The following is an 11,109-nucleotide window of genomic DNA, read 5'->3' as shown; positions in this document are numbered from 1 at the left end:
CTCCCTTTTCCCCCCCCCTCCCCTCCCTTTTCCTCCCCCCCCCCTCCCCTCCCTTTTCCCCCCCCCTCCTTCCCTTTTCCCCCCCCCCCCCTCCCCTCCCTTTTCTCCCCCCTCCCCTTCCCCCTCCCTCCCTTTTCCCCCCCCCTCCCTCCCTTTTCCCCCCCCCTCCCTCCCTTTTCCCCCCCTCCCTCCCTTTTCCCCCCCTCCCTCCCTTTTCCCCCCTCCCTCCCTTTTCCCCCCCTCCCTCCCTTTTCCCCCCCTCCCTCCCTTTTCCCCCCCTCCCTCCCTTTTTCCCCCCCTCCCTCCCTTTTCCCCCCCTCCCTCCCTTTTCCCCCCCTCCCTCCCTCTTCCCCCTCCCTCCCTCCCTCCCCTCCCCCCACTTTGCCCCGAGTGGGGTTGTGGAATCGGGCCTTGAGGTGAGGTTGCCGATGTCTCCCTCGCTGGCTCACACTGAAGCTGCCCTAACGTTGCTTGGTGTGTTTTTGCTAACAGCCGTTGCTGCACAGCTTGGCCAGCCCGGCACATTGCACATTAAACCACGTCTAACAATGTAGCTTTGCTGCGGTCCATGTTTGCTCCTGTGGCGGGGCTGGTAGCGGGGGCTGGGGGGGGGTGGTGTGGGGGAGTACTGACTGGGCCCTGGGGGTGGGCCGTTCACTGATGGCCCTGGGACACTCGCTGCCCGGGGTGTGACTGGGCAGCACGGCGCACTGTCCCAGCATACAGAGGGAGTGGCTGCCCCACACGTCCGTCCGTCCATCCACCCCCGAGATTCTCTCCGGCCCCAGGGGTGGAGCCGGCCAAGGAGGCAGGCCCGCCTCTCCCGGCCCCTCCCGGCCCCGCCCACCTCTCCCGACCCCTCCCGCCTCCACCTGGCCCCTCCCCCAGCCCCGTCCGCCTCCACCCGACCCCTCCCACCTCCACCCGGCCCCGCCCGTCTACAGTCGGCTCCTCCTGGCCCCGTCCGCCTCCACGCAGCCCCTCCCACCTCCACCCGGTCCCTCCCATCTCCACCCGGCCCCGCCCGCCTACAGTCGGCTCCTCCTGGCCCCGTCCGCCTCCACGCAGCCCCTCCCACCTCAACCCGGCCCCTCCCACCTCCACCCGGTCCCTCCCACCTCCACCCGGCCCCGCCCGCCTACAGTCGGCTCCTCCTGGCCCCGTCCGCCTCCACGCAGCCCCTCCCACCTCAACCCGGCTCCTCCCACCTCCACCCGGTCCCGCCCGCCTACAGTCGGCTCCTCCCGTCTGCCTCCACCTGGCCCCACCCACCTCACCCGGCCCCTCCCCCAGCCCCGCCCGCCTTCCCCCGGCCCCACCCACCTCCTCTGACCCCACCCACTGGCCCCGCCAATCCCCTCCCGGCCCCACCCACTTGCCCTACTCCCACCTCCCCTCTCCGGGTCCCCCCCCTCCTCCACTCGGCCTTCCTCTGGCTGTGCCACAGCCGGGTGGTTGGGAGGGTTATGGGGCTTGACACTGGGCACTGACTGGGGACGGAGGCGTCGGGGGACTTGCACTGTGGACGGACGGGGGCGCCGGGGACTTGCACTGGGGACGGACGGGGCGCCGGGGACTTGCACTGGGGACGGACGGGCGCCGGGGACTTGCACTGGGGACGGACGGGGTGCCGGGGACTTGCACTGGGACGGACGGGGGCGCCGGGGACTTGCACTGGGGACGGACGGGGGCGCCGGGGACTTGCACTGGGGGACGGACGGGGTGCCGGGGACTTGCACTGGGGACGGACGGGGTGCCGGGGACTTGCACTGGGGACGGACGGGGCGCCGGGGACTTGCACTGGGGACGGACGGGGGCGCCGGGGACTTGCACTGGGGACGGACGGGGCGCCGGGGACTTGCACTGGGGACGGACGGGGCGCCGGGGACTTGCACTGGGGACGGACGGGGCGCTGGGGACTTGCACTGGGGACGGACGGGGCGCTGGGGACTTGCACTGGGGACGGACGGGGGCGCCGGGGAAGAGGGGCGCTGCGCACCACCTGCTGTAAGGGGTTTGTTCCCCATGTTCTAACTTACTTCTCTTCTCCCCGCAGCTTCCCTCAGCGTGCACGCATCTGTTCGCCAGCGTCAGGTTGACTCCCAGCACGCTGTCGGCTCACAGAGGTTGGTAGAAGGTTTTATTCCTGGCCAGAGTGAATCTCTCCCGTGGAGCAACAGGGCGTCTCTCCGCCGTATGCAAAGCCTTTCCTATGTGTGTCCCTGTTCTGATGTGTTTGGACCTACCTTATCCTCCTCCTGCACTCACTCCCACTGCTTCTATCATCCCTCTCACTACCCTACGCTGGAATCCATTCCTGACCTCCCCCCTCCTGATGTCACCGCTGGGATCCGTGTGCGAACTAGAAGTCATGGGTACTGCTCTTTACCTTTTGTGCCTGACTGACTGGCTTGCTGCGAACTTCAGCTCCTGCCTCCGATTTCTGCCGGTGTGTGTGTGCGTGCGCTGGTCGCAGGATTATCAGTCTCGTCGGCTGCATGTAGCTGCAAGCTGGATGTGTGCGATCATGGCAAGCCCTGGTGTAGATCGGCAGTGCGCGTTGCGAGCTTGCGCGTGCCTGTGTGTGTTATCCCAGGTTTGCGCTTTGGGATAGTGCGCGCAGTCCTGCGTGTCTACGTGTCCATGCCTGGGCTCGCATTTCTACAGGGTGGAGTGTTTGCACTCCTGTGTGTTGGTGTGTGTCTCTGTCTCTGTATCTCTCTCTGCGTCTCTCTCTCTCTGCGTCTCTCTCTCCGCGTCTCTCTCTCCGCGTCTCTCTCTCTCTCTGCGTCTCTCTCTCTCTCTCTGCGTCTCTCTCTCTCTGCGTCTCTCTCTCTCTGCGTCTCTCTCTGCGTCTCTCTCTGCGTCTCTCTCTCCGCGTCTCTCTCTCTCTCTGCGTCTCTCTCTCTGCGTCTCTCTCTCTCTCTCTGCGTCTCTCTCTCTCTCCGCGTCTCTCTCTCTCTCTCTGCGTCTCTCTCTCTGCATCTCTCTCTCTCTCTCTGCGTCTCTCTCTCTCTCTCTGCGTCTCTCTCTCTCTCTCTGCGTCTCTCTCTCTCTGCGTCTCTCTCTCTCTCTCCGCGTCTCTCTCTCTCTCTGCATCTCTCTCTCTCTCTGCGTCTCTCTCTCTCTCTCTCTGCGTCTCTCTCTCTCTGCGTCTCTCTCTCTGCGTCTCTCTCTCTCTCTCTGCGTCTCTCTCTCTGCGTCTCTCTCTCTCTGCGTCTCTCTCTGCGTCTCTCTCTCTCTGCGTCTCTCTCTCTGCGTCTCTCTCTCTCTGCGTCTCTCTCTCTCTGCGTCTCCCTCTCTGCGTCTCTCTCTCTCTGCGTCTCTCTCCCTCTGCGTCTCTCTCCCTCTGCGTCTCTCTCCCTCTGCGTCTCTCTCTCTCTGCGTCGCTCTCTCTCTGCGTCTCTCTCTCTCTCCGCGTCTCTCTCTCTCTCTGCATCTCTCTCTCTCTCTGCGTCTCTCTCTCTCTCTCTCTGCGTCTCTCTCTCTCTGCGTCTCTCTCTCTGCGTCTCTCTCTCTCTCTCTGCGTCTCTCTCTCTGCGTCTCTCTCTCTCTGCGTCTCTCTCTGCGTCTCTCTCTCTCTGCGTCTCTCTCTCTGCGTCTCTCTCTCTCTGCGTCTCCCTCTCTGCGTCTCTCTCTCTCTGCGTCTCTCTCCCTCTGCGTCTCTCTCCCTCTGCGTCTCTCTCCCTCTGCGTCTCTCTCTCTCTGCGTCGCTCTCTCTCTGCGTCTCTCCCTCTGCGTCTCTCTCTCTCTGCGTCTCTCTCTCTCTGTGTGTCTCTCCCTCTGCGTCTCTCTCTCTCTCTGCGTCTCTCTCTCTCTGCGTCTCTCTCCCTCTGCGTCTCTCTCCCTCTGCGTCTCTCTCTCTCTGCGTCTCTCTCCCTCTGCGTCTCTCTCCCTCTGCGTCGCTCATTCTCTGCGTCTCTCTCTCTGCATCTGAGTCTGTCAATGTCGGTGTGTGTCCCGCTTGTGTCTGCCGGCAATGTTCCCCCGAATGTGTTTTGGGCGCACGGACCCTTTAAGGGGCTATGTGTGCAGCCCATTCTCAGTTTCGTGTGAAATTTCTCATTAGAAAAGCCGATCTCGGGCTGCACAGCCACTCGGCTTCGAGGGAATGTTACTGCCCGCGTGCGTCTGCTTGCTTCGGACCTGGTTACCCAAGTGTGTGATCTCTTTGGTGTTAGAAATCTTACTCGGTTGTGTATGTGCACTGGCTGGTTTGTGGTTTCTGTTTTGCAGTGTGCCTTTCCTTCAGTTCCCTCCTGTCTCCATTTTCATTGACTTCCGGACTACCTTTGTATTCCCCAGCCCTCTGCCTCCATTTCACGGCTGGCTCACCTTCACTCTTTGCTCTGTGTAGAGCCGTTCCTCCGCTCTGCCTCAGCTCAGGGACTGAAGTCGCCTCCCTGGCAGGGGCCCTCACTCCGGCTCAGTCTGCAATGGGCCAATGTAAAGGGCCGAGGGCATCCAACGTCCCGGGAGCGCCGCGCGTTCCCCGAGAGTTTCGCGCGTTCCCCGGGAGCGCCGCGCGTTCCCCGAGAGCGCCGCACGTTCCCCGAGAGTTTTGCGCGTTCCCCGGGAGCGCCGCGCGTTCCCCGAGAGTTTCACGCGTTCCCCGAGAGCGCCGCACGTTCCCCGGGAGCGCCGCGCGTTCCCCGAGAGTTTCACGCGTTCCCCGAGAGTTTCGCGCGTTCCCCGAGAGCGCCGCACGTTCCCCGAGAGCGCCGCACGTTCCCCGAGAGCGCCGCGCGTTCCCCGGGAGCGCCGCACGTTCCCCGAGAGTTTCGCGCGTTCCCCGGGAGCGCCGCGCGTTCCCCGAGAGTTTCACGCGTTCCCCGAGAGCGCCGCGCGTTCCCCGAGAGTTTCACGCGTTCCCCGAGAGCGCGCACGTTCCCCGAGAGTTTCACGCGTTTCCCGGGAGCGCGCACGTTCCCCGAGAGCGCCGCGCGTTCCCCGAGAGTTTCACGCGTTCCCCGAGAGCGCCGCACGTTCCCCGGGAGCGCCGCACGTTCCCCGAGAGTTTCGCGCGTTTCCCGGGAGCGCGCACGTTCTCTGGAATTGCCCCGGTTTTTCCACAACGCTGCTGCCCAGGAGAAAAATCAGAGGTTCATTAAAAAAAAAAATTTTGATTAAAAAAAAAAATGCTTATTAGTTATTAAAATATCGAACTTGGGGAAAGACGGCCATTCGACTGTCGGCGACGAATCATCCAATCGGGTAACGAAGAGTCTGTTCACCTCCCCACGTTGATTGGCTGTGGGGAGGCGAGGGTGCACATGTCGGCTGACCAATGGCAGTAGGGTGTGGAAGGTGAGAGGTCAGGTGATGAACCCTGCAGGAATCCATTTGTCCAGACAGAGTGGGCAACCTGAGCGCGGGCGTGAGGTTCCAGGGCCGAGCGCTGGAGCCAGGAGTTTGGATCTCCGCACCTGTGGGTGACGGAGGGATGGGAATGGGCCCCGAGAGATTGGGGAGGGAGGCTTCAGTTACTGGCTGGACTAGAGAAGCTGGGGTTGTTCTCCTTGGAGCAGAGTAGGTCGAGAGGAGATTTGTTCAAATCAGGGAGGGTTGAGATAGAATAAATAATGAGAAACTGTTCCCATTGGTGGAAGGGTCGAGAACCAGAGGTCACAGATTTAAGGCACTTGACAAAAGAACCAAAGGCGACTTGAGAAAAAACATTTTTACGCAGCGAGTGGTTAGGATCTGGAATGCACGGGTGATGAGAGGGTGATGGAGGCAGACTCAGTCGTGGCTTTCAAAAGGGAGTTGGATACATACCTGAAGGGAAAACATGTCAGGGCTGTGGGGGGAGAGTGGGACTGACTGGGTTGCTCTGCGAAAGAGCCGGTGCAGATTCGATGGGCTGAATGGCCCCTTGTGCTGCACTATTCTACGATGCTACGCCTATAGATGGGGCATTGTGCTGTGAGGTAACGCCGGTGTTGTGGGTCCCTGTGCTCGGGTGAGGGGAGCGTGTCACTGGGACGAGGATCACACTGTCCCCGGCTCAGGTCCATGCTGTGCTGGGTTGGCCCAAATCAGCAGTAGGGGCAATACAGTAAGCCTCAGTACCGTTGGGGTGGGGGGTAGAGAAATGAGCTCGAGTTCCTTACTCTGATTGATATCCACCGAGCCCTCCTGGGAGACGAGTTACCAACTCTGGTTCGACATATTCCTGGAGGTTTCATCGCACGGCCTCCCCCTCCCCTGGCTCACAGACAAACTTTTTCTCCATCTCCCAATATTTTTATAACTAATCAACTAAGGTGTTGAAAGAAAATTACATTCCTTTTTATGCCCTGATGATCTTTTCTCGTGTGTGTGTGTGTGTGTGTGTGTGTCACTCTGCCCCTCAATTAAATCTCCCCTCAGCCTCCTCTGTTCCAAAGAAAACAACCCCAGCCTATCCAATCTTTCCAATATAATGTTGCCAGAAAGAGCAGTGAGCCGAAAGATTGGGAGGATTTTAGAATTCAGCAAAAGGGGGGGGGCCAAGACATTGATAAAGAAAGGGAAAATAGAAATGAGAGTAAACTATACAGAGACATAAAAACAGACGGTAAAGCTTCGATAGGTATGTAAAAAGGAAATGATTAGCGAAAGTAAATGTGGGTCCCTTACAGGCTGAGACAGGAGAAATTATAATGGGGAATTAAGGAAGTGGCAGAGAAATTAAACAAATACTTTGTGTTTGTCTTCACGGAAGAAGACACAAAAAATCTGAGAGTGAGGAACTGAAATAAATTAGTATTAGTAAACAAAATAGTACCGGAGAAATTAATGGGACTGAAAGCCGATAAATCCCTGGAACCTGACTGCCTACATCCCAGGGTTTTATCATCTTCCAAAATTACGTAGATTCTAGAACGGTTCCCGCGGATTGGAAGGTAGCTAATGTAACCCCGCTATTTAAGAAAGGAGGGAGAGAGAAAACGGGGAACTGCAGACCAGTTAGCCTGACATCAGTAGTGGGGAAAATGCTCGAATCTATTATTAAGGACGTGGTAACAGGGCACTTCGAAAATAATAATAGGATTGGGCAGAGTCAACAGGGATTTATGAAAGGGAAATCATGTTTGCCAAATCTGTTCGAGTTTTTTGAGGTTGTAACGAGCAGATAAGGGGAACCAGTGGATGTGGTGTATTTGAATTTCAGAAGGTGTTCGATAAGAACATGGCAAATGGAATATAATGTGGAGAAATGTGAAACTATCCACTTTGGTCGGAACAATAGAAAAGCAGAGTATTGTTTAAAAGGTGAGAGATTGGGAAATGTTGGTGTTCAGGGGGACCTGGGTGTCCTTGTACACCAATCACTGAAAGTTAAATGCAGGTACAGCAAGTGATTAAAGCAAATGTCTTTATTCCAAGAGGATTTGAGTATAAGAGTAAAGTTGTCTTACAGCGATTATATAGGGCCCTGGTGAGACCACACCTGGAGTATTGTGCACAGTGTCGGTCTCCTTATCCAAGGAAGGATATACTTGCCATTGAGGGAGTGCAACGAAGGTTCATCAGACTGATTCCTGGGATGGGGGGATTGTCCTATGAGGAGAGATTGAGCAGACTAGGCCGATATTCTCTAGAGTTTAGAAGAATGAGAGGTGATCCCATTGAAACAACACAATTCTTACAGGGCTTGACAGAGTAGATGCAGGGAGGATTGTTTCCCCCGGGCTGGAGAGTCTAGAACCAGGGGTCACAGTCTTAGGATAAGGGGTCGGCCATTTAGGACTGAGATGAGGAGGAATTTCTTCACTCAGGGAGGTGAATCTTTGGAATTCTTTGCCCCAGAGGGCTGTGGAGGCTCAGTCGTTGAGTATATTCAAGGCAGTGATCGATAGATTTTTGGATATTAAGGGAATCAAAAGATATGGGGATCGGGCGGGAAAGTGGAGTTGAGGTCGATGATCAGCCGTGATCTTATTGAATGGCGGAGCAGGCTCGAGGGGCTGCATGGCCGACTCCTGCTCCTAATTCTTAGGTTCTTATGTTTCCACATAGCTAAAAATTTCCTCTGTACCCTCTCCAGTGCAATCACATCTTTCCTATAATGTGGTGACCAGAACTGCACGCAGTACTCTAGCTGTGGCCTAACTTGTGAATGCAATACAAGTTTACCCAATTTCCGATTGTAACTCAGTCGCTCCATCCCATGTTGGGTCTGACGAATAGTCACTGGCCTTCAAACCTGAACATAAGGAATAGGAGCAGGAGTCGGCTATTTGGCCCTTCGAGCCTGCTCCGCCATTTAATAAGATCATGGCTGATCTGATCATGGACTGTTGTGCTGGAGACTCCCCTCCCCTTCGTCGGACGGTACCTCAGTTAGAGCCATTCGGCCCATCGTGTCCGTGACAGCTGACAAAGACGTACCCAGCCTAATCCCACTTTCCAGCTCTTGGTCCGTAGCCCTGCAGGTTACGGCACTTCAAGTACTTTTTAAATGTAGTGAAAAAAGTTCCCCTTACCTCCCCTCTAAACCTCCCCCCACTTACTTGAAATCTGTGCCCCCTGGTTATTGACCTCTCTGCGAAGGGAAATAGGTCCGTCCTATCCACTCTATCAAGGACCCTCATAATTTTATACACCTCAATTAAATTTCCCCTCCGCCTCCTCTGTTCCAAAGAAAACAAACTCAGTCTATCCAATCTTTCCTCATGGCCATAATTCTCCAGTCCCGGCAACATCCTGCTAACTCTGGCTTTGGTCCAAAAAAACCAGAGGAGTGAGTGACCGGTGTTCTGGGCTAAAGACGAGAGTATCTAATGAACAAGTGTATGTGTTACAGACATTCCACTGATGCCCGGAGCAAAGGTGAAACCCTCACCTCTATCTCCGCGACTCCACTTCACTCCAGGTACCAGTAGGTGAAAGGTCAGTGTTTGACCCACTGATTTTCAGCAGTGATATATTTCTAATAATTTCTAATGGTTTTTGCTGTGTGGGTATTCCTGTATATAAGAACACAAAAAATAGGAGCAGGAGTCGGCCCTTTGGCCCCTTGAGCCTGCTCCGCTATTTAATACAATCATGGCTGATCTGATCATGGACTCAGCTCCACTTCCCTGCCCACTCTCCATATAACCCTTGACTCCCTTATCCTTTAAAAATCTGTCAATCTCCACCTTAAGTATATTCAATGACCCAGCCTCCACAGCTCTCTGGGGCAGAAAATTCCACAGATTCACGACCCTGAGAGAGCAGAAATTCTTCCTAATTTCCTTTTAAAAGGGCAACCCCTTATTCTGAAGCTATGCCCCCTAGTTCTAGATTCCCCCACGAGGGGAAACATCCTCTCTGCATCTCCCCTGTCAAGCCCCCTCAGTATCTTATCCATTTCGATAAGATCACCTCTCATTCTTCTAAACTCCAATGAGTAGAGGCCAACCTGCTCAACCTTTCTTCATAAGACAACCCCTTCATCTTCGGAATCAACCTCGTGAACCTTCTCTGAACAGCCTCCAATGCAAGTATATCCTTCCTTAAATAAGGGGACCAAAACTGCACGCAGTACTCCAGGTGTGGCCTCACCAATACCCTGTACAGTTGTAGCAGGACTTCTCTGCTTTTATACTTTATCCCCCTTGCAATAAAGGCCAACATTCCACTTGCTGTAACTGGATACTAACTTTTTGAGTTTCATGTTCAAGGACCCCCAGGTCCCTCTGTACTGCAGCACTTTGTAATCTCGCTCCATTTAAATTATTTTGCTTTTTTATTTTTCAACCGAAGTGGATAACCTCATATTTTCCCACATTATACTCCATCTACCAAATGTTTGCCCACTCACTTAGCCTGTCTATATCCCTTTACAGATTATTTGTGTCCTCCTCACAACTTGCTTTCCCACCCATCTTTGTACCATCAGTAAACTTGGCTACATTACACTCGGTCCCTTCATCCAAGTCATTAATATAGATTGTAAATAGCTGAGGACCCAGCACTGATCCCCATTAGTTACTATTTGCCAACCAGAAAATGACCCATTTATCCCGACTCTGTTTTCTGTTAATTAGCCAATCCTCTATCCATGCTAATATATTACCCCCAACCCCATGAGCTTTTATCTTGTGCAGTAACCTTTTATGTGGCACCTTATCGAATGCCTCTTGGAAATCCAAATACACCACATCCACTGGTTCCCCCTTATCCACCCTTGGTTACATCCTCAAAGAACTCCAGCAAATTTATCAAACATGATTTCCCTTTCATAAATCCACGCTGACTCTGCCTGACCAAATTTTGCTTTTCCAAATGTCCTGCTACTGCTTCCTTAATAATGGACTCCAACATTTTCACAACCACAGATGGTAGTCTAACTGGTCTATAGTTTCCTGCTTTTTGTCTCCCACCTTTCTTAAATAGAAGTGATGAATTGTGTTCAAACAGTCTTGAGGTCCCCAGACACTGTCACTGCATTTCCTTGATTGAAATGATTAATTTCGGTTGAAAATGTTTCTTGTGACGAGAAGCGAGATGGAACTCCTGCAGCGGTAAGGAGTTCCAGCTCACTCGTCCCACTGTGTCATCTGTGTCTAGGTGGGCAGCACACTCGCCTCTGAGCCAGAGGGTCGTGGGTTCAAATCCCACTCCAGAGACTCGAGCACAAAATCCAGGCTGACACTTCCAGTGCAGTATGGAGGGAGCGCCGCACTGTCGGAGGGGCAGTACTGAGGGAGCGCCGCACTGTCGGAGGGGCAGTACTGAGGGAGCGCCGCACTGTCGGAGGGGCAGTACTGAGGGAGCGCCGCACTGTCGGAGGGGCAGTACTGAGGGAGCGCCGCACTGTCGGAGGGGCAGTACTGAGGGAGCGCCGCACTGTCGGAGGGGCAGTACTGAGGGAGCACCACACTGTCGGAGGGGCGGTGCTGAGGGAGCGCCGCACTGTTGGAGGGGCAGTACTGAGGGAATGTTGCACTGTTGGAGGGGCAGTACTGAGGGAGCACCGCACTGTCAGAGAGGCGGTACTGAGGGAGCACCGCACTGTCGGAGAGGCGGTACTGAGGGAGCGCCGCACTGTCGGAGGGGCAGTACTGAGGGAATGCCGCACTGTCGGAGGGGCAGTATTGATTGAGTGCCGCACTGTCGGAGGGGCAGTACTGAGGG

General features: G+C 55.3%; 1 protein-coding gene across 12 annotated transcripts in view; it reads left to right on the top strand.

The window, feature by feature from the left end:
- Positions 1 to 11,109, top strand: part of stim1b (stromal interaction molecule 1b) — a 238,353-nt gene that overhangs the window by 224,153 nt on the left and 3,091 nt on the right. For 4 of the 12 annotated variants that reach the window (XM_070892617.1, XM_070892616.1, XM_070892618.1 and 1 more), the window contains one exon: positions 2,057 to 2,375. In XM_070892617.1, the coding sequence (XP_070748718.1) occupies positions 2,057 to 2,375 (319 nt within the window). Of the gene's footprint in view, positions 1 to 2,056; positions 2,376 to 8,791; positions 9,093 to 11,109 lie in introns of those variants that run through there. The other 8 variants (XM_070892623.1, XM_070892621.1, XM_070892622.1 and 5 more) reach the window with 5 other exon arrangements.

Source organism: Pristiophorus japonicus, chromosome 10 (assembly GCF_044704955.1).
Source record: "Pristiophorus japonicus isolate sPriJap1 chromosome 10, sPriJap1.hap1, whole genome shotgun sequence".
In the NCBI taxonomy this organism is placed as follows: domain Eukaryota; kingdom Metazoa; phylum Chordata; class Chondrichthyes; family Pristiophoridae; genus Pristiophorus; species Pristiophorus japonicus.
This window is presented reverse-complemented; position numbering and strand designations above follow the sequence as displayed.